At 35.2% G+C, this 22,010-nt stretch overlaps 1 protein-coding gene across 7 annotated transcripts in view; it reads right to left on the bottom strand.

The window, feature by feature from the left end:
• Positions 1-6,081: 6,081 nt before the first annotated feature.
• The window catches only part of BCLAF1 (BCL2 associated transcription factor 1), a 30,998-nt gene continuing 15,069 nt past the window's right edge, over positions 6,082-22,010 (bottom strand). For 3 of the 7 annotated variants that reach the window (XM_006052256.4, XM_006052255.4, XM_025294486.3), the window contains exons 7-13: positions 21,111-21,216; positions 19,992-20,076; positions 17,420-17,595; positions 16,120-16,300; positions 14,897-15,043; positions 8,847-9,059; positions 6,082-8,684 (exon numbers count right to left, since the gene is read on the bottom strand). In XM_006052256.4, the coding sequence (XP_006052318.1) occupies positions 8,679-8,684; positions 8,847-9,059; positions 14,897-15,043; positions 16,120-16,300; positions 17,420-17,595; positions 19,992-20,076; positions 21,111-21,216 (914 nt within the window). In that variant the 3' untranslated portion in view covers positions 6,082-8,678. Of the gene's footprint in view, positions 8,685-8,846; positions 9,060-14,896; positions 15,044-16,119; positions 16,301-17,124; positions 17,287-17,419; positions 17,596-19,991; positions 20,077-21,110; positions 21,217-22,010 lie in introns of those variants that run through there. The other 4 variants (XM_006052258.4, XM_006052257.4, XR_003111891.3 and 1 more) reach the window with 3 other exon arrangements.

Here is a 22,010-nt window from a genome sequence, read left to right as displayed (position 1 = left end):
GACAAACCTTTAGGTCGCTGCTTGTGATTGGTTACGGAAGGTTATTTAGACCCACTGAATATCCTTTTCCTTCAAGAGGGCGGGCCTTCAGCGGGGCAGCCAATGGAAGCTTAGAGCCAACGGGTGGGCGTGGCAGATCGCACAAACATGGCGACGCATGCTCAGAACGTGTCTCTAGGTTTCCCCAGGGCTGTCAAATACCTGCGTAGGAAGCCTGGGGGTTGTGGAGTCTTACGGCCTTTGGCTCAGGCTCACGATCCCGAGTTCGTGCCCTCGGGATCGCAGGGAAAGTGCATCGTCCTCTACATACAGACCCGAAGTGGGACCCCTCTCCCAAGTACGCCTGTCGTGGAGTGTCGCGATTTATTGTTTAATCATTCGTCCATTCAGCAAACATCTGTTGTTTATGGTACTAGTGAACCAGTTAAGTTGCTTAGTCATGTCCGACTCTTTGCGATCCCATGGACTGTGCCCTACCAGGCTCCTCCATCCGTGGAATTTTCCAGGCAATTCCAGTACTGGTGTGGGTTGCCATTTCCTTCTCCAGGGGATCTTCCCGACCCAGGGATCGAACCCAGGTTTCCCGCACTGAAGGCGGACGCTTTACCATCTGAGCCACCAGGGAAGCCCTGTTTAAGGGACTGCTTGCTGCTTAGTCACTTCAGTCGTGTCCGACTCTGTGTGACCCCATAGACGGCAGCCCACCAGGCTCCCCCGTCCCTGGGATTCTCCAGGCAAGAACACTGGAGTGGGTTGCCATTTCCTTCTCCAATACATGAGAGTGAAAAGTGAAAGTGAAGTCGCTCAGTCGTGTCCGACTCTTGGTGACCCCATGGACTGCAGCCTACTAGGCTCCTCCATCCATGGGATTTCCCAGGCAAGAGTACTGGAGTGGGGTGCCATTGGGACTAGCAGGTGCTAAACACTGTCATCGAGAAATCTGCAGCATTCATGAAATACTCCAGGTTATCTAGGCTATCAAATATGAGCCGGATGCTGACCTGGCCTAGCTGACGACGGTTAAGCAATGACCAAGTCCTGGCAGTTGATATCTCAGTTTTTAGTTCTGATCTGAAGTTACTGGGCTTCATAAGAAACTACAGCTCCTGCTTTTCATATTTCAGCAAGAAATGCACTGGAGTGACATAATAATTTAAGATCAACTGTCTCTCCTGCTGACCAACACAATTTTTAAGTGGGAGAATTTTTCAACAAATTTCTCTGTGTCCACAGCATGTATTCATTCAGCTAACACTGGATGTCTACTATGTGCAAGGCATCATTCTGACAACGAGAACGCAATTAGCAAGGCAGCTAAGATCCTTACCCTCCTGGAACTTAAATTCTAGTGGAGACCTGAGGTTTCTCTGAACACCACATAAATAGCACGTCTCCACTGTCTTTCCATGACTTATTTTTCTTTACAGTACTCAGATCATGTAGTATTTATGCTCCACCTACGCCAAACTAAACTCCAGAACAGGAACTCTGTCTTGACCCATGCTGTATCTCCATCATTTTAGAGGAATACCTGGTATATTTGATGAGCATTCAATTAAGAGTTTGTTGAATAAAATAATTCTATATATGTAAGAGAAAACAGACACCAAGAATGATTTGACACTAAGAAACTGGCAGAACAATAGTGCTTATAGTCACAGGCCCAGTAGTATAAGCTAGATAAGGATGAAAGGAGCAGGAAAGGGCTGCTGGACAAGTGTAAAAGAAAACATATGGATCAGTGACCCTACATTAAATTTTCTCAGCTTCCTTATCCTTCCCTTTTGCCTTCACAAATACATCATGATCTTATAACTTTCTCTTTCCAATCTGATATTAAACAGCAGACAACAGGGTCAAAAGGCAAAATATCCCTTGAAAGCATGAGAAGGAAAACAGTAGTACTAACACACCTCCTTCAGCATGCACTATTAATAGAACTCAACTGATCCAAGTGCAAGATGGCCCCAGGTCAAATGGTACATCTTCCATGAATGCCTTGCTGACAACTTTCCTCTAACTTTTCAGAGATCCTTCCTCCATGTTATGTGTACTAAAACAGTCATACATACATCTTGATAATCTTCTATGCGATATGACATTATTTTCCTATTACCTTTAAGTGAAACTACTGTCCTGAACTTTGAGAATGATGCAGGATTCAGTAAATCTTTTCTGTCATTTTTTAGTGGTGTTTGAAAATATGGTGGCATGCTTTTTAAGATCTTCCTGGCTGTGTTCCCCTCTCCCAGTTCAATCTAGGCCCTTTTCATCTCCTGTCTCTACTCTGCTCATTAAGATTCCTTTCAGTCCTTTCCTCACTGTGGGGTCCTGTCCTTAAAAGGGAGTCTTGTCTTGACAGGTCTACTTGACGAGTTCACTGAGGTCAAGTCCTCCAGTCTCTCCGTACTTACTGTGGGTACCTTGTGCTCACTAATGGAGAGGACAAGGCCCCAGTTTTAGTAGGCTCATTTGAGAATCTCCTTTTCCAGCCTGTCAGATGCTACCCAGCTCTTACTTTTACTCACACAGGTATCAGTACCAGGCAGGTTGGTGATGTGTCCCTATTCCACTACTTGCAGGTTAATGAGATAACCTTATCACCTTTGGTTTTATTATCTAATTTTTTTCAGAATCATTAATAATACATTATTGTTAATCATCACACTAGGTACTGTATTCTCAAGAGCAAGAAATTTTGATTCAACTTCAAACCCAATGTTAAGAATACTTCCCCAGTGAATAAATGGAGGTTGAGGGCTGGTTTGAACAAAGGCTAGAAAGCTAGGTACTTAATCTTGTGACAGCCCAGTTAGAAACCCCATTAGTCTTCTGACACAAACCTCAATTTTAGGTGATTAGGAGAACTCCAATTATTGTAATTACCTTAAGTAATGTGGCAGGGTACAATGTTAACATTCTACCAAGTAGGTAATGGCCTGTCCACAGTATGTATGTCCTACACAACACATAATGCTAATTGTTAAACATTTATTCTAGCAAAGCATGACACATAAGCAGAATGAGTTGCCAGCCTGAAAGAATGAGGACAAGAGCAATTTTTTTATTTTTTGCTAAGATGCAAGATTTTAAGATAGGTAAATGAACAAGGAGTAGGATAAGGCAAAGGATTTAAAAACAAACAAACAAACAAACAAACAAACCACAGCTCAGAGGAAAATTCCTGTAGTTCATCCTAACTAAGATTTAGGCAACAAGAAATCAAATTTAAAAATTTTTTCCAACTGAAAAACATTTCACTGATGGCAATTAAAAGGTGAAATTTAAAGGTCAAGTTTCCAAATTAGAAGACTGCTGCAGTACCTGAGGTAAATGTTATGAGCATCTTTACCAGTTATCACAAGGGTGCAAAGAGCCACACGTTGACTTTTAAAGTTGAGTATCATCACCAAATGGAAACATAAAATCACTGTATACTGACATCAACCAGTGAAATTCTGTTTTTAAAATATTATGTTTGGTTGCCTCAGGTATTAGTTGCATCATACAAGATCTTTCACTGTGGTGAGGGGACACTCTAGTTGTGGGCCCTGTATTGAGCAGTTTAGGCACGTAGGCTCAGTTCATATGTGGCATGTGGAATCTTGGTTCCCCAACTAGCTATCAAATCTGTGTCCCTGCATTGCAAGGCGGATTCTTAACCTCTGGACCACTAAAGAAGTCTCTAAATTATGTATTTCAAGTATTGTTTTATGACTCTTACTTGGTGGTGATATTCAACTGCTTTCAAAAAAACTCCAAGTGCATTTAACATTTCCCTCACAGCAGCCTCAGAATTACCCTAGAAATTAAGTTTCTAGGGAATTCCCCAAGTGTCCAGTGGTTAGGATTTGACGCTTTCATTGTCAGGGCCCAGGCTCAATCCCTGCTTAGGGAACTAAGACTCTGCAAGTTGTGTGGCACAGCCAAAAAGTTTCCTTTTCTAGTACAAATAAGCCAGAAAAATTATGACCTCCCACAATCAAGGACTAAGTAAGACTGCAAGTAAACCACCATTCTGGAGGGTGAAAGTGGTAATTTTACATGGCTTTCCACAAGCCATGGAATTTGCAATTACTATGACAGTACCAAGAAGTTATCATTGTCAAATACAGACTTCATACTGTGAATGTACATCCTTTCTTCACGTAAGTGTTTGGTGTACTTACTATCATTTTTTTGCTTGTCCCAATTTATTTTATGGGGTGGCATTTGTGGGAAGGGTTTTTTATATTGGACTACAGTTGATTTACAATGTTGTTAGTTTCAGGTATACAGCCAAGTGGCTCAGTTATACATGTATCTTTTACAAATCTTTTCCCATTTAAGCTATTACAGAATATTGAGCACAGTTCTTCCCTATGCTATACAGTAGGTTTTTCTTGGTTACATATTTTAAACATATATCATCTACTTTTGGGGCTTGTTATTATTCAATCAAGAAGCTGGGCAACCCTAAGAGATTACTAAGAAAAATCTGATTCCAATTCTTAGAATAGTATTAAAACCATTTATCGTTTTCTACTTTCAAGAATCATCTTTTCTGCACTTTAAAAGCACTGCAAATCAGTTCACTGTTGTCAAACACCTAAAACGTCCTTGAGAAAAATATCTTACATACAGATCATTATAATTAAGACACATTATTTAGAAATTTTTCTCCTAGTAGCCACAGGAAAGTGCTACCCTAACGCCTGTCCTTTTTTTTAACCACTGGGATCCATTTTTGAAGAAACTAACATGTGAGGAGGTAACACAACAATAAAGAGAACTAGCACACAATGTACAACTTTGGATTCATTTGCATAACTGACACTAATCATTACTGAATGATTCTGAAACTTGAGTCCAGTTCATAAATTTACACAATCTCTACTAAAGCTCTCAAGTCAAACAATGGAATACAGTTATTTCTATATATTCCTGGATTCCAAAATAAAATTTTCACTTTAAACTTCATTAACATAGACTTCAAATTTTTAACATCCACCTCAATAAACTGAACAATTAGACCCTTGACACTCACATTTATAAATAATGATTTCAACCATATTTTGAGAACCCAAGATGTTATGTAACAGATAATATTCTAAAATTTTGTCAAAGGATCAATCACAATCTACTACTTATATAGATTGAAACCAGGTGAAGTTAATTTCTCCACCTTCCTTCCCTATTTAAGCAAGTTACAAATTCAGACAGGTCTCTGTACTTCTTGTTCTGAATGTGAAAGGAATATCATTCCACATGGAACAAAGTATATCCCAGAGATTCCAGCTGAAAAGTCAAAGAGAGGAATTTCCTGGCCGTCCAGTGGTTAGGGCTCCTCTCCCCCACCGCAGGGAGCACAGGTTCAATCCCTGGTCAGGGAACTAAGATTCCCTCATGCTGCGGTCAAAAACGAAAAAAAAACAACTATCTTATGAAAATAAGTCCTTAATAAATAAGATGGCATACTTTTATGCAGGTAGCTGATACATGTTAAAATTATCCAGTGTAGTTAAACATACAGAGAAAGGAGTAACATTTGTTAATAATCAAAATGTTACCTTAGCACACAAATTTCTGTGAACATTCTTGTTTAAATTTACAGAATGGTCACTTTATATTTCAAGTAACTTACAAAAGGGTTAAGTGAAGTTAAGAATTATACCAGTTCTAACTCAAAGTGAATAAAGACTAAGTTACAAAAAAAAAAACAAAAAACCACTTTTTAGTTAATAACTACTACATTTTTAGAAACAGAAGTAATGCTGCTGTCTCCATCATAATTTATAGCTGACAGCTCTTATATGACACATGAACAGGAGGGCTAGATTAGAATCTGGAATTGCTGTGTTAACAAATGGCTTACAATCACCACTGTAACATTTCCCATGTTTTCAGAGGAAAAAAGAAAAAAATAGATGTGAATTTGAACAGTTTTATAGAATATTTACTCATCTCCCCAAAAGCCCCATCATACTAGTAACTCTACTAACAGATGAGCTGGTATCCTAAAATTAGACATAAACCACTGACATTAGCTGTATAGCACAGACACAGACATAGTCTCAAAATCAGGTAAACAAACAACAGCTATTACCACTTATGACATTTTATTGGCATATGACAATTTACAAGGGTCCCTGTTGCATTATACATCACACTGAGTAAGAATCGTTTAGCCATCTACATTCATTCTTATTGGGTATATTTTTACTCAAATTGTAACTGAATTCCCAACACTTGATTTTAACTGTGACAAAAGGGAAAAATAGTAATTCCCAAAAGTAGGCTGCAATAGGAAAAACAAATTATGCTTTTTATATTAAAATTTCTAAGATGTTGAAAAGTGTATACAGCTAAGGACTGAGTCATGGCCTTCTTAAACAGCTTTCTTAATCCTTTCTAGAAATATCCTTTGGTTATTTTTATTTTCCTTCTGTAGGCAAAAGGAAATCTATTAATGCAGGTTATCAAACAGCTACTATTTTCTGGCACTTGTAAACAAATATCCTTACCAAGAGCAACCATTCAGCTTTTATAACATGTCATGAAGTATAGAGTTGAATTGTGGTTTAAAGACAGGCTTCTTTATATGCTTGGCTCTAAAACAAAGATAACAGCCACAATGGCATTCTATTGAAGTGTTTTCACAATCCCCCTTTCCCACTATATTCTAATAGGATACTCTTCCCCTCAATTTTAATACAAGTAACCAAATATGAGTACATGTGGGTTAAAGCAATGCACTTGAACTTGTAACCTGCTGATAGGCCTTAGGTAGCTTTATTCCTACTCCCTATTAAATAATTTCTCAGTAAAGTCCCCTTTCCACTTCTCTTATGTGGAAAAGCAAAACTCCACATTTATAGTCATGTACAGAGATTCAGTATCTAACCAAATAATAGTTAAAATAAAAGCTAAATTTACTTGTATAAAATAAAATGGACGTGAAAATATTCCTGTGTTGGAGATCAAATCCATGTTGCTTTAGCAGGTAATTACGTGCTATGCCGACTAGGAGAATATTAGTTATGTCCTGATTAATGCAACATATATTTGTTTTTAGTGTTTCCTTTCTGCTCAATTTCAGAAAAACAAAGTAAGAGAAATCATGCAATGCTTAAGGATCTTAGGGCCATGAACATCACATTTGTTGAGTTTTGTTTTTCTATTTTTCCCCTCATATAGCTGTTAGGTAAATGCCTCTGACTGCAATCAAGGTGCCAGAAGCATCCTAAATCATCAGTGAGCATGAACGAGCCATACACTTAAAATGCTTGTTTACACTAACACAATAATCATTATCTTTTAATGCAAACAAATACAACTAATTCAGTTGCTGAATTAACAAAATGAATTTGACTACTTTTATATTATGCTCACAGAGCAGACTTAGCACTGAAATTTTACTATTTCCGATATTCATTCCTTCTAAGAGATTTCATCATAAACATAAAGGCAATTCACATTTGAAAGATTATCTTCCTGAAGAACAGAACCCTTGGAAAGAAAAAGAAAAACCCATTTTACAAACTGAAACAGAAATAGTGGAGAAAAAAAAAAAACAAGGTAGATCAATGCTGTGACAAACTTCCTGTCAAATCTTTTTATTGGTGACATTTGGAAAACAAGTTTCTTAAAATACTACTAATGAGCAGTATATTCTGTTTGCCTATTATTCCTTATAGTTAGACTATGAACTAGTGATTCAGCTGTCTAAAAGCTCAAATAAGTATGTGAGATATGACGTCAGGTACACATCTTTTTAACATTATCAAGTTATTCTGCAGAATAACCATACCAATATCAGAATTACAGGCTTTGTTCTGTTTTTTCTTTTTTAAGTAAGACGTTCAGTAGGAATGGGGGTTTTGTTTGTATTATTACAAACCAGATTCCTCTCTCAAAGAACTGATATCTAAGACCATGACTCAAACTTTCAAAGAAAACAGAGAACATTGAATTTTGAATGCAAATGGTAAAGGCTCCTAAAAATATTTTTTATAGCCCACTGCTTGCTTTCAGTTTAAGAAAAAAATGTTTTTTTCATACTTTCCAATTTAACTTTTAACAGCTAGTACTTTTGAGCTGTTGGCAAAGCTTCTTTTAGCATCTTAAACATTTGATGAGATGTTAAATTAGCTTAGTTTACCAAAATAACAACTTTTTCCATGGTACACTTCAAAAATTAGTCACCCTACAATGTAGTGTGTGTGAATTAAGGAGAATGTTAAACAGATGTATACAGTTAAAATAATTAGTGTGGTCTCTATAGACAATTCCTCTTCAGGGATTTGTATGTAGAGCTAACGTTTACTTCAGAATAAACATTAACACAAACAGGGAGGGGAGAGAATCAGAACTTTCACAGAGCTGTACTTGACCATATCTTATAGACAAAGCAGAATTACAATGCATGTAACAAAAACAGTAAAAGTATATATTTTTTTAAAAGTTGATAGTTACAAATATGGTACGTAACAATTTTCTACTTTATTTCAGTACAATTTTCAACATACAGTCTACTATTTTTCAAGATATTTGAAGATTCAAAACAAAATTTCTCTAGACTACTTGCAAACAGTAAAATTTAAGTAAAATGCTTACATTCTTATTTGAAAACAAAAATCATGTAAAAAAAAATGGTGGGTGCAAGTTCTGTTCTCTGTTGCAATCTTACTTCAGATTTCCTATTCCTAAAAAAAAAAAAGAGAGAGAAAGAAAATAAAGATTAGCAAAGATATGAAGAGTGAAATAATTCAAAATAATCACTGTATCTAAAAATCAAATAACTAACTGGCCCAAGAAATTCACACAAAAGAACATATCAGAACCACTAACAAGTTGAAAATTTCTACCTTTTCTTCTTTGCGTCTGTCCTTCTTTTCTTCATTATTTTCCATGGTCTCTTCTTCATCTTCAACAATCCCGTCCCCCTGGTATTTGTCATGAGTCCACTTTGGACTGCTACCCGACTTTTTGAAGTTAAAGCGCCCTCTGCCACGTTGGAAAGTACCACGACCTCTTCCTCTTTTGGCCCAATAATCCACACCATCATCTCTGTCATCATGCTACAGAAAGGTTAAACAAAGAAAGAAATGTCTTTCTTGTAAGGAATATGATTACATCCCCAATCGTGTTATTGTATAAATCTTCTGAAAATTGGGTATATTAGGTGGGTACTGTTCTAAAATACACAAAACCAATAAAACTGAACTTTTCAACAAAAACATGCTGCATCATGAAAGTAAATAATTACATGCTTAGTAACCCAAGCATTTGAGAGCTGCCCAGACAGTTTTCTGAAGAATCTCAACTGCTAAATTACTGCCAATTATCAAAATTTTTATTGTTCTGCTTTCCATTATTTCAATCTACTATGCATAAATGAGATAATGTAACTGATATTTTCCCCAAAAAATTACCCATCACAAATACATAAAAAAGTATAAAAATGTCATTACAACATTATCAATAACATTTAGTAAATAAAATAGGTGGTAAGAAGTATCTTTTACATACAGATACAGACTTTTAAAAATTCTACTGAGATAAATCTAAATTAATGTGTATTACATATTAATCTTCTTGGCAAGGGCACAAGCCAAATCAGGATGGCATGATCCCAGGGTAATACCTCAACTTATTTCTTGTCCACTAACCTAAAATGCTGCAGCTATTACATCCCAACTTTAATTTTTTATTAACTGCATCCAAATAGATTGTTCCCCAAATTACAAATTATTCCATTAACCAAAACAATCTGAAAAAGTGAAAAGTACTTGGCTTTGTGTACAAGTAGATGAGTATTACATCCCAAAGAACAAAACAAAATATGAGAAGTTCTCCTGTAATGTAACTGCTGCCCATCTCAAACAAACTTTTTAAGTTTGTACCTACAAAAAATGGGAATGATGCCCCTTTATGAGACAACAGGTATAATACAAATATAGCTGCCTAACTGTATGGAGTACTGATACTGACCAACTGTCCCAAAGTCACTAAACTTTTAAAAAATAATACATAACTAAGCACCTTTTCAAAACAAAGAATGTGCCTTTGTGCATATTCACATAATACAGCTCACCCTCCTACCTGACTTAAAAAGTTCACACATGTAATTAACAGACAGTGTGAAAGAGCCCTCACCAATTTCTTTTCTAATAATCTAGCTTTATCAAACCAGTGAGAGAACCAAAGAATGAACTTAGGAACTATCAAAAATGTACCATTCCAGTATGTCAAAGTGTAACTGTAAACCCCAAATAAACTATTTTAAGATAGTCTGCCCCTCAAAATAATACGTACATACAATGATGTAATTTCAAGCTCCTTTTTGTTATCACAACTCTATAGAATTTATGCTTTTCGTTTGTGGTGTTTACACAGTATTCCATGAATTTGTAGGAAGAAGCAAATGGGTTTTGAAGCAAGAGGTATGGATTTAAATCTTAACAGAAACTGAGTGAACTTTACTTCCTCATTAAAAAAAAAACGAAGACAGTCTTAAAGGAACACAAATGATTTGTAAAAAGTGCCCAGCCCAGTGCCTGACAGACAGGCACTCAATCAAAGGTGGTGATAATATTGCTTACATGGTGCTTATTTCTAAGGATGAGGCACTGGTCTCAGCATTTTCTATATACTTACTCATCTAATCCTCACAACAACTGTAAAATACTAACTCCACTTTAGGAATAAAGAAATCGAGGGACAGAGAAACTGAGTAACTTGCCCAAAGCCACAGAGCCAGTCTTTTCCAATGCCCCTTATGCTCATCATCCTCAGAGTAAGCTTCCCAGCAATCATGGTAACAGTAAATGACTACTAAATGAGGTAGCCAAGAGCTAAAACAGGAAAAGCAGTAACAAAGCTAGACACTCGAGTTAGACTAGCAATTACTTTTAACTATACAATCATCTTATACAATAATCTGAAACTAAACAGCTACATCATCACAACATATCCTTTGTTTCTCAAAGGATATCCCAACAGCTACCGAAGTGACACTTTAATGCTAAGCATACTAGTTCTTTTCCTTTTTTGGACAAGTGGCATGCAGAATACTGGTTCCCTGATCAGGGATGGAACCCATGCCCTCTACAGTGGAGGCACAGAGTCTTAACAATGGACCACCAGGGAAGTCCCTAAAGCAATCCTCAAATTCTTATATGCAAGATTTCAGTCTTACTGTAGACTAAATAACATTAACTACTTTACAGAAGATAAAGGGGATATGAGATATTTATAATATATAATCAAAAATATGTTAACGGAGGCCTTCCCTGGTGGCTCAATGGTAAAGAGCCAATGCAGGAGACACAGGTTTGATCCCCAATTCAGGATGATCCCAAGTGTCATGGCCAACTAAGCTCGTGCATCACAACTAGTAAGCCTGTGCAGTAGAGCCCAGAAACCACATCCACTGAGCTCACAGGCCCTAGAAACTGTGGTCTGCAACAAGAGAAGCCACTGCAATGAAAAGTCTGAACATCACAACTAGAGAAAAAGCATGAACAGCAGTGAAGACACAGAATAGTCAAAAATAAGTAAAATTATTAAAGGAAAATTCCAGTTTGAAAAAAAATGTTAACAAAGGAGGCCATATTAGAACCAAAATCTTCTGAATTGTCTTCTCTTCTCTACAGAATGATCGAGTTTCAAAAGAGTTAATTTACTAAAGCTCCAATCCAAATCTCTGTCCCCACAAGGAATTTTCTCTTCCTCAGATGACAGTAACATGGGGAACTTACCCATTTCAGTACTTTCCCATATGGTCAAACTCTTTACAAATACTCTCAATCCCTCCAGAGAATCCCGGGTTCTAAAGACTACTATGTTTCCTGAAATATTTATTATTGAAAACATTATCTTATCTTTGCATAACTCAAAGTTTAGAGAAGGGAAATTTCAGATAAGAATGCAATAACTGTTACCAAGTACTGGAGGAAAAATGATACATGCTGTTAAGAACCTTTGGACCCCAAGGCATGGGTTCAAATCCTAACCCCACTCTTTCTGGCTGAGTAGTACCTTTGGTCAAGCTGCTCAATCTCTGTACCTCTGTGTTTTTCATCTATAGAAACTGAATAATGGTCCTACCTCAAAATGACTTTACAAGCATGAAAATAAACTGAGCAACTTTCACTCTCAGTTCAAAACACTAAGAATGGTGCCAAACAAAATGCTCAGTAAATGTTATCCATTATTATTACTAAGTATTAAATGTTTCATTACTATGGACAGAATGTCCATACTTATTAATTATTCTGAAAAAAACCTAGAGGAATCTATAGCTTTCAACTTCATTCATTCTGAATTTAAAAAAATTTTTGTATTTCTAGTCTCATCACTGAAAAATACCTTTACAGACTATCCATAAATACACATGTAGAAACAAAAGCTGTCATTCCAATGGCTCATTAATTAACAACCAAAATAATTAATTTGGGGAACTGATTTATATATAAGAAGAAATGTGACATCAATTTTACTTCTAGTGAGCACTAGCCTGTGACAAATGCACATGTTTGTCTTATACAGAAATGAAGAATTTAAAATACAGTCCAGAATAGCAACATGTAGAATGTTAAATAACACTCATCTTGATTAGTGTAACTAAAGCCTAATTATATGCTAATCAAAAATAATTATGTCCGAATTTAAGACAAAAACTATGATACTAGAAAGAATGTCATAGAAAAGTGAAAGTGTTAGTCACTCAGTGGTGTCTTTGCAACCCCATGGACTGTAGCCCACCAGGCTTCTTCGTCCATGGGACTCTTCAGGCAAGAATACTGAGTGGGTCATTCCCTTCTCCAGGGAATCTTCCCAACCCAGGGATCAAACTGGGGTCTCATGAACTGCAGACAGATTCTTTACCCTCTGAGCCACCAAATTAAATATTTGTAAAATGTTTAAAGTGTTAAACAATTATTTAACTTGTTCACCTCTCAAACAATTATTTAACTTGTTCACCTCTCATTTCCTTAACTTTCTGTGCTTTTACACTTGTTTTACTGTCTGGCATTTTTACAAGCACTTGCTCCTCATTCAAACCTTTGAAAGGTTGGCCTTTTAATCTCTTCTCTCCTGACTGGGTGATATTACTGTGGTTCTATGACTGTATGATGGCACCTAGGTTTTTTTCTCTCTAGATCTGCATTAGCAACTACCTACTGCACATTTCCACTTATTATGTCTTGGGCACTTCCATAACAGAACTTAACCTTCACCTCAAATGAGCTGCTTTCCTCTGTATTCCCTGTGCTTGCAATATTCTTTCTTCTCACTACCAACACCAAACTAGAGGGTCCCTGAATAAGCCTTCATAAATGTGGCTTTCACATTTTTCAAAACTAGTCCCTTAAACACTCAATTATTTCTCAGATTTGTTTGTCACAGCCACATTTTCCAAACTCTGCTTAACATCCAAATTTACTCAAGTATTACTGTCTTCCACAATTTGGCTCCAGCTTCTTCTTAATTTTCCCGAATTTATACCAGTCATCTAGCCATGTGAGTACTGGAGTTCTCTATATTAGGATGTTTCACTCCTGCTTTTTTACAGCACACCTGCTCATCTTTTAAGCTTAAGGTTCAATCCAAACTCCTCTACAAAGTCACTCTTAATCAGTATCTCCTTTGCAATAATCCACTCTTCCTCGGGAGGACATCCACAGTATGTATTTAGAATGTTCTCCATTACCAGTCTCTTAAACCAAGAATTGAAATCCTACGTATCTTTCCATCCATAGCATAAACAGCAGTGTATTAATTCATAAATTCCTATATTAAAAATGAAATGTATCTTTTAAACTTTCTGTAACTCAGTGAAACACCTTTCACTTTCCAGAAATTGTCAAGTCAAGCATAAATTTCTCCTCAAAGGAGCATAGACTGTGGAAACATTATGCATAATGCACTCTGTAAAAATTTAACTTTTCCAGACTCTTGGTCATTAAAGTACTCCAAAAAAGAGGCAAATGGAAATTAATTTCTGAAACAACTACAATGCCCATTCTTCAACCAAAATATATATCTAGTTCAGAATACAGCTATATAGTCTACCATGGCAGATGGCTGGGACATTCAGCTTTATTCAAATACACTCATAGAAAGTCAAATGAAAGAAACTTTTCTAAAAACTCAGCACTACTTTCCTCCTTGCTTCAACAAAACAACTAGTCTTCAGAAATAATCTCTAAAATGTGACTTCCCTGAAAAGTTATGACAAAAATGGATATTCGGTTAATAGTTTTGGTATTTCCTTAAGTTTCTGTAAAGGAAGATAAACCCTCTTCTCCCATGCCAAAGTGCAAAAAATTTCCATCATTACTTAGAGAATCTTTCAGGACCCACCTCCTCTAGCTTCCTCCCTTACAAACTACTTCAGAGAGAAGAGCATCACAAGGAAGCATCAAACTAATGTGTACCTAGCAATTTTTCCATAATGTAAGTTCTCACCTTCCTTTTACTCCAATAAAAGTTAACAACCTCCTGAAAACCTTAATTACATGCGCTGTGGAAGAATTCTTCTCCTTGTCTTTCAATTAAACAAACAGCTGCAGTGATGAAAGGGAAATCTTAGTGATTTACCTTCTTAACTTTACCGTCTTATAGACAGATATGAAGTAGTTTAATGTTCTTCTCTGAATGTGAGTATCAAATCAGGTATATTTTTACTTTACCCTGACCAGTCCATAGGTAATATCAATAAGGTATAAACAGGACTAAAGGGACCCACATGTTCAAAACTTCAAATCATCTGGGTAATGATTTATTTTAAAAGTTTCCTATATTATAGTAAAAACTTCTCATAGTAGTGGATGCCTGTACTCAAATGTATTCACCCAGTATGCTTTGAAAATTAATGCAAACCAAATAAACAGAGATTTCTAACACCCACCAAGAAGTACTTCTTGCTCTTTGGGGTATATTCTGGATCCCATTCCTCTTCCTTCGGTCTCTTTTGAAAAGTAGTATTTGAGTTGTTTGGACCAGTATTTGTCCCAGCAAAAACTCCTCTGGCTCTTCCTCTGCCTCTAATTCGAAACTGATTAACAAAGTTGTTTAGTAATGAAATCAAAAGGTATTAAGTTACATGCAAACTCTAATTTTACTGCAGTAACAAAAAACATTCCCTAATTTCTTCCCTAAATCTCAACTTCACAGCCACTGAGGATGGAAAGGGTGGCCATTTTATACTAGTAAGGAGGGAAAAAATTCTGCCTATTGAAAGCTGAATAGGTTAAGAAGAAATGCATAGTCAACCTAAGTTGTCAGAACACTGCACTTTCTTTCATGGCCTGAACTAAAATTTTTAAATAGTTTAAACTTTAAGAAGTTGGTTTTTTCCCTTTTACTAGCCAAAAGAGTTGTCTAATTTCTTTGAATTACACAGGAGTCCTAAGTGTTAACTACACCTATCACCATATGGGCAAAGCTCTTCTCTTTCCCAAATAATCTAATTAATAAACCCTACTAACAACTAACTGGATACTAGCTCAAGTTAGAAATCTGAACCTAGAAATTAAAGAGTCAAGAAGATGCACTACTATGAAGTCATTAAATTTACAATTATAAGAATTTATGGAAACATGGGAATAATAATATATATACTAGGTAGGATAAAAAGTCATGTAATTTCTATGACTGACACACGTATAAAAAAGAACCTGAATAGGCAAAAATGAAAATAGTTGTTAATACAAATGGATTTTTTTGTTTCAAGACATGTTCTTATTAATAAAAAAGTGATTAAAGAAATGGATCTAAATCATTAACTTTCCTTGACTCTTGGGTCTCTAAGCACTATGTACAGTTATTGATTCCAAAGTTAATAAGTTATACAGATGCTTCTAAATCTCAAAATGGCATATTTTCAAAATCAGGCAAAAACATGTATTTTTTACTTTCTATACAAAGGAGGTTATCACCCCAGCTCCAGCTCCTCCTCACTCTCCTTTGCAAATAGCATTTCTTAATAAAGATATATCAAATACCATTTTAAAGGCTACAGGAGTAACGGCTCACACAACAATGACTAAATCATCAGGTATCTTACTTTCCTTATGTACAGTGCTCTAAAGTAAAGTTCTATCAAAGACAGAAAATAATTTTATTACTTACAAAGGTTCCTCGTGGTCGGCTAACTCCTGCAAAGCCTGAGTATTCTTTCAGTTCATGGTGAGTTTTAAATTCTTCTTCTCTTTCCTTCTTACTCTCCTTTTCTTCTCGAGAACTAGGAGAAGAAGGTGATGCTGAAGAGGATGAAGATCGAGAATGATCTTGCTCTCTACTTTTATGTTTACTGAAAAATAAAAGAAACAAGAAAAATGTGCTATTTTAAAAAAAGATTAAGACCGACCCTGCTGTATCTTACAATAAGAGGGATATTTTTCAAGTCAAAGAAACTATCCCCTATTAAAATTATCATGAAACTAAAATGATTGGGTGTTCAACTTTGACATAGTCTGTTTCCATTCTCCTCCAATATTTGTTTTATATCACTACTGGAAAACATGCTATGACCTGCCAGTTAGAAACTAGCAGTCTGGAAACGTCAAGAATATAAAGTTCAGTTCAACACTTTTAACATTTTTTTTTTAAGGAAAGGAAGGGAAGAGTAGGAAAAAGTATGAATGTCCTTAAGGCCATGTTTCAAAATGACTGCAGTTTGTACAACCCTAGGTGAAAACAGTTGATACAGATTGGGCCATAACTCCGTTATTGAAATAAAAGGCATATGACATTATAAATACCAGTAAATTAAAATTAATTATAAATTAAAAAACACGAGTAAAATTACCACCATTCACCTAATGAACAGCAAGAAAAACGATTATCTATGATACTTAGTATTCCTAATATTTACTTGACTCTATCATGATCAATACATGGTTCTACTGCAATACCCGAAAAGGTCATACCTGCGATAACTCTTACCACTTCTAACAGTATCCATGGAAACATTACTTTGAAAGCCTAATACACATTGCTATTTCAAAAAAACTAGTCCTTCCTCCCCCCATCTCTCCCATGTTAAACCACTAGATATCAGTTTAAAATTCTTGTACTCTGGGTGTTATGAGTTGAAAAAGTGCGGAATCAAGCATAACGAACCAAAGTTCTTACACAAACTGTTTCTAGAAATGCACTGCATTGAAGTCCAACCTCCTGATGTAGCCTGGATAATAGGACACATTAATTTGTCATTTTTTTTTCAGTGTTAGCTTGCTATTCCAAAGTTTTTGTCCTCATCCACCATAAGCCGTGTAAAAGACAAATACATTTTTGCTGTAAAACAAATAATTTTAATTGTTTAAATTTAAACATTCGATTACACAGTCAAAATTGAAAGCAATTAAGCTGACAATTATTAAAGGCTAATTAGAAGCTAAAACCTAACTCCGACAGTTTTAACAATTACCTGTCATCTTTGTAAGATTTGTATTCCTTGTAATCTTTTGGAGTTTTTTCCTGCTTTCTTGATCCACTGGATTCCCTGGAGCCCTTGGAATCCCCCCGTTCTTTACTTCTTTCTTTTCTCCGACGATCTATGTCATGCCGAAGATCAGCAGAATCACATCTTAATTTTTTATCTCCCTATAAAAGACAGATGTAAAATACAGATTTCAGGGAAACTATACAGAAAAAAAAAGAAATATATAAAATACCAATTTTTTTTTTTGCCAGTTTCTAAGCTGGCATTTTTAGTAGCAGAAAAGAATGAATGTAACATACTACTTCCATACTTAAGTTTTTGTTTAAAAACGTACTTGCTGTTTTCACTAAACACTTGTGAACACAAGTACAACAGGACTGAAGAAGTAATTAAAAGCTAATTGTCTTCAAAATGTCATAGGTTTCTGTTCAAAGCAATCCATAATAAACTTTCATATGGTAAAATGATATAATTATTTTTCCACTCGGTACATCCTCGTTAATTATCCCTCATCTTTTGAAACAGCTTTTTATATACTTTAACAATGATAGAGATTATACTCAGTTGTGGGTATAGCCATCTGACAGTAAAGTTTAGGGATCCTAAAGTAAATGTTTCTCATTATTTAAGCCTCATTATCATCAAGTTCTTCCCAAATTAGTTGACCAACCCAATAAAAATCACTTTAAAAGTTAAATATTCTGTATTTTCCATAACATGCAAACATAATATGATTAATGAAACCAACTGAGGTTGAACAAGGGTAGAAACAAAGCCAGAAAGATTCATTCCCAATCCTGTACTCAGTATCTGGGCCATATACTGCCCTTTCTCAATTCAGGTATTGCAACGGACATTAGTTTAACTGGGTCACAATTCACCTCCTTCTTGTTCCATTGCTTTTTCAAATACTATATAATTTAGGAAGATGGAAAGAGGCATCTAGGAATGAAGAAAAATTATACATCAGTAAGATGCTAAGCAATGTGGACATCCTTGCTAGTATTCAACAATACGAAGTACTTACTCTGGGAAGTCTAGCTACAATGTTCATAAACATTCCTAAAACTGGAAGTATATGTCCAAATGGTATCAACTACTCACCTATTTGCTCCCACAGTTATGAGAAAAATCTAATCAAGAGCAAAAACTTTATTGCCAAGCTCATGGGTAACAGTATAGGTGGAAGTACTTTGTAAACACCAAACTATATATGTAAACTACACACTACTACATGTATGTTAATTGTTCATTCAGATAGGAAGATAAAGGATAAAAAGCAATGTCTTTTCCTCTTATCCTTCCATTAGTTATCACAATTTTCTCTCCTCTAGATCAAAATCTGGTCTGAATAATGAAGAGAGAAGACAGACACTCACTCTGTCAGAGTACAAGAATAGACTAAATTGTGGGCAAAACAAAATTTATCAACATTGAACCCAAGACATTGAAAATAAAAGCCAAAATTAGCATTCACTTCTCAGAATCTGCTTTACCAAAATCAATGTGCCCCAAGCAAAGAAACCACTTTCTAAGCTCTAAATTTCTTATTTAATAAATTAATAGCATGCCTAATTAAAAAGCTTATAAATGAAAGCCTTAGTAATAGTTTCTAGTTATAAAGTACAAATGTTATCTTAACAGTCCAATTATTCAACTCTGCAAAACAGATGTATTCTCATTTTTCTTATCAGAAAACCAACATCCAAAAAGCTAATCACATTCCTATTATCAAGATAGTACTCAGTAATGGCCACGACTGGAACCAAGTAATACCCGTTCCAAGTCCCTAACCTTCTCATTACAACAGACAGTTGCTCCCTTTTAACCTTGCTCGACATTTCAACTAGAATGCTATGGCCTGTCATATAGACTAATCTACCTAGGAAATATCAAATTGTCAATTAAACAGAGTCCCCTTAATGACTGAATCCCATTCTTAAAAGTCCCCCGACCCCAATGCCAGTCATTCAGACTCCTTTCTCAAGTTTAAAAGCTTTCTTCCCCCAAATCTACAAATACTCCAATAGTAACAGTTTTTATTCCAAGTGTTCATTTGTAAACCAGTTCTTAGAATGCTTATTTCTTAGTCCAGATCAAAAATACCCAGTAGCATGGCGATTACTTCTTATTCTCTCTTTGAAGAACCTAAAGATATTAATTTAGGCACACATAAATCAAGGAATATTTATTCTGGATCATCCACTTCACCTCTAACAGAAACCTTTATATAATGTGTATCTTTCCTATTATAATTTTCCTGTCTACTCACTGATTCTTTGCCTTTTTCTTAGAAATACTTTTTTTCTTTCATTAGCATTTAAATTAATTATTCTTAGTTTAACTTATAGTAAAGGGTGAGCTTAATTTTTTTCTAGGAAGAAACACTACATACACACTAACACAGATATATATATATATATATAAATATATCTATTTACAAGTTATAAATAGATGATGTCTATAAACATTTTGCCTAGACAAACTGCTTATTAGAACAACAGCATTAACGAACCAGAAGTTAACTTGGGAAAGAAAAAGTGCATTCAAAACATACCTTTTGATTTTCTTCTTTAAAAACTCTCTCTTCCCCTGCTAAACGGGTATGCTTCCTCAGGGCACTTGGAGAGATGTCAATTCTCCTTAATGTAAAATAAAGTCTATTTGTAGTCACATTAATTTTATGATTCTACAAATTCCTAAAATTTGTCCATTTTTGTAAAGGGAATACCAGACAGTTTTTTCTCTCCCAGTTGACTAAATTTAGTATAGCAAGATTATTAATCTAATTCCTAATAGATAATTAAGAAATAAAAACTGTATTTATTAAAAATAAATTAAAATGCCTCCAATTATTTATGTACAAAGGAAGCCTGATCTTTTAAGATATCAAGCTTACTTTAATCATCAAAAAAGAAAAAACTTTTTTGATTAAAATTATCATTTAAGTATCAGCATATAATACATCAGTATCAACGACTACAAATAGGATTATTTGCTCTTAAGTTATCTCCAATATTTTTACATATTCAGTATCTTTAGTTTTATTCTGTGCCTCTCCTTGAGTTCTTAAGCTACTGTCAGTTGAATCTTCTCAGTGCCTCTTCAACAGTGACCACCAAAACCATACCTACTATGTATTAAGCACTGAATTAGGTACTTTACAATTAATACTAACTGTCACCATCATCCTGCAAAACAGGGTATTTTATTTGTTATTCTTATTTGTAGATGGAAAAAAAACATTCAGAGATTAAATAACTTTTTTATCACAATGCAATTAAGTGAGAGCAAGGAACTGAAAATAACTACCTGATTTCAAATTCACGATCTTTTCACAAGGAACAATTCTATCTCACCAAGCATTTTTATTTTACAAACTTACTCGAAGTGAATAAAATTCAAGGGTTACTTACTCTAAGCATCCAACCCCCTCCCAAAAGACAAACTGGTAACTATTTAATTCCAAACTGGGAAGTGATAAGAGTGAGTATTTTAAGTTCTAACAACCAGTTTTAACCAAATAAACTGAAAATTAAAAAGAAATGGTAAACTGAAAACTTTCATTTGAGTCATGATACCCATATAGTTTCATGTATCTTATCTATAGCTTCAACATGAACTTGTTTAACAGTGTCTTCCTATCAAAACATTTTTACATGCCCGGTATACATACCTGTGTATCTCAGGGCTCTTTTGCCTGGCACTATGTTCTTCAGTGGCTTTCTGATACGAAGTGAACCTCTCGTTTAGGGTCATTGAAGATGATTTGAAGTATTGCTCTGTTGATTTAGGAGAAACACTGCCCAATTAGTTACCTTTACCTTAAGAGGAATTTTCAATTGTGACAGAAGGGCATGTAGCCGGTGAATAGAAAATAAAAATACTCAAGAAACCTAGCAGAAGAGAATTAAGTGTTACAAAGAACTCCTACCCTGTCCCACGTTAACTTCTTGTACCTCAACAGGTAACTGATGCAAAGTTCCTCACAGGTCTCTGTCAATATTACATATAATCCAAGAACAATAAATATACTAAATCAAGAGTCTCTCTCTAATTCCATTTCAATAACACACTACACTTCCTCAAATAAAACAAAAAGCAGCAATAATATGTGAATGTCCTTAAGCCTTGCCAATATGAACCAATGAAGTTAACTTCAAGTAATCATTTGCAGAAAATGAAAATCCTAAAATAACTTGCAAAGCTTATTTTAATAAACTAATAAAATTATTTTGGCAAGAACTATGTTGTTAACAAAAACTGGATTTAAGAAGAAACTGAATACTGGCACTTCAATTGGAAAAATATTTTTTACATCAATTAACACTAATTGCTCCAAAAATCTGGCATCTTGGCAAACCTGACAGCACATTTGATATTACTGTCTTGTCTTTTAACAATTTTAAAATTAGTAATATCAACACCAATTCTTTTTTAAACCATTTCAAGATATGCTGTTGATGTAATATAGAAAGACGTATAAAGTCATGAAATGTTACATTACGAAGCAAGCTATCTGCTTAACAGGTCAACATACATCTGTGTCAACTTACCGCCCAATATCCAGCACATG

The sequence above is a fragment of the Bubalus bubalis genome, chromosome 10 (assembly GCF_019923935.1).
Source record: "Bubalus bubalis isolate 160015118507 breed Murrah chromosome 10, NDDB_SH_1, whole genome shotgun sequence".
In the NCBI taxonomy this organism is placed as follows: Eukaryota; Metazoa; Chordata; class Mammalia; order Artiodactyla; family Bovidae; genus Bubalus; species Bubalus bubalis.
The sequence above is the reverse complement of the archived record's forward strand: the minus strand, read 5'-3'. Positions and strand labels throughout refer to the sequence as shown.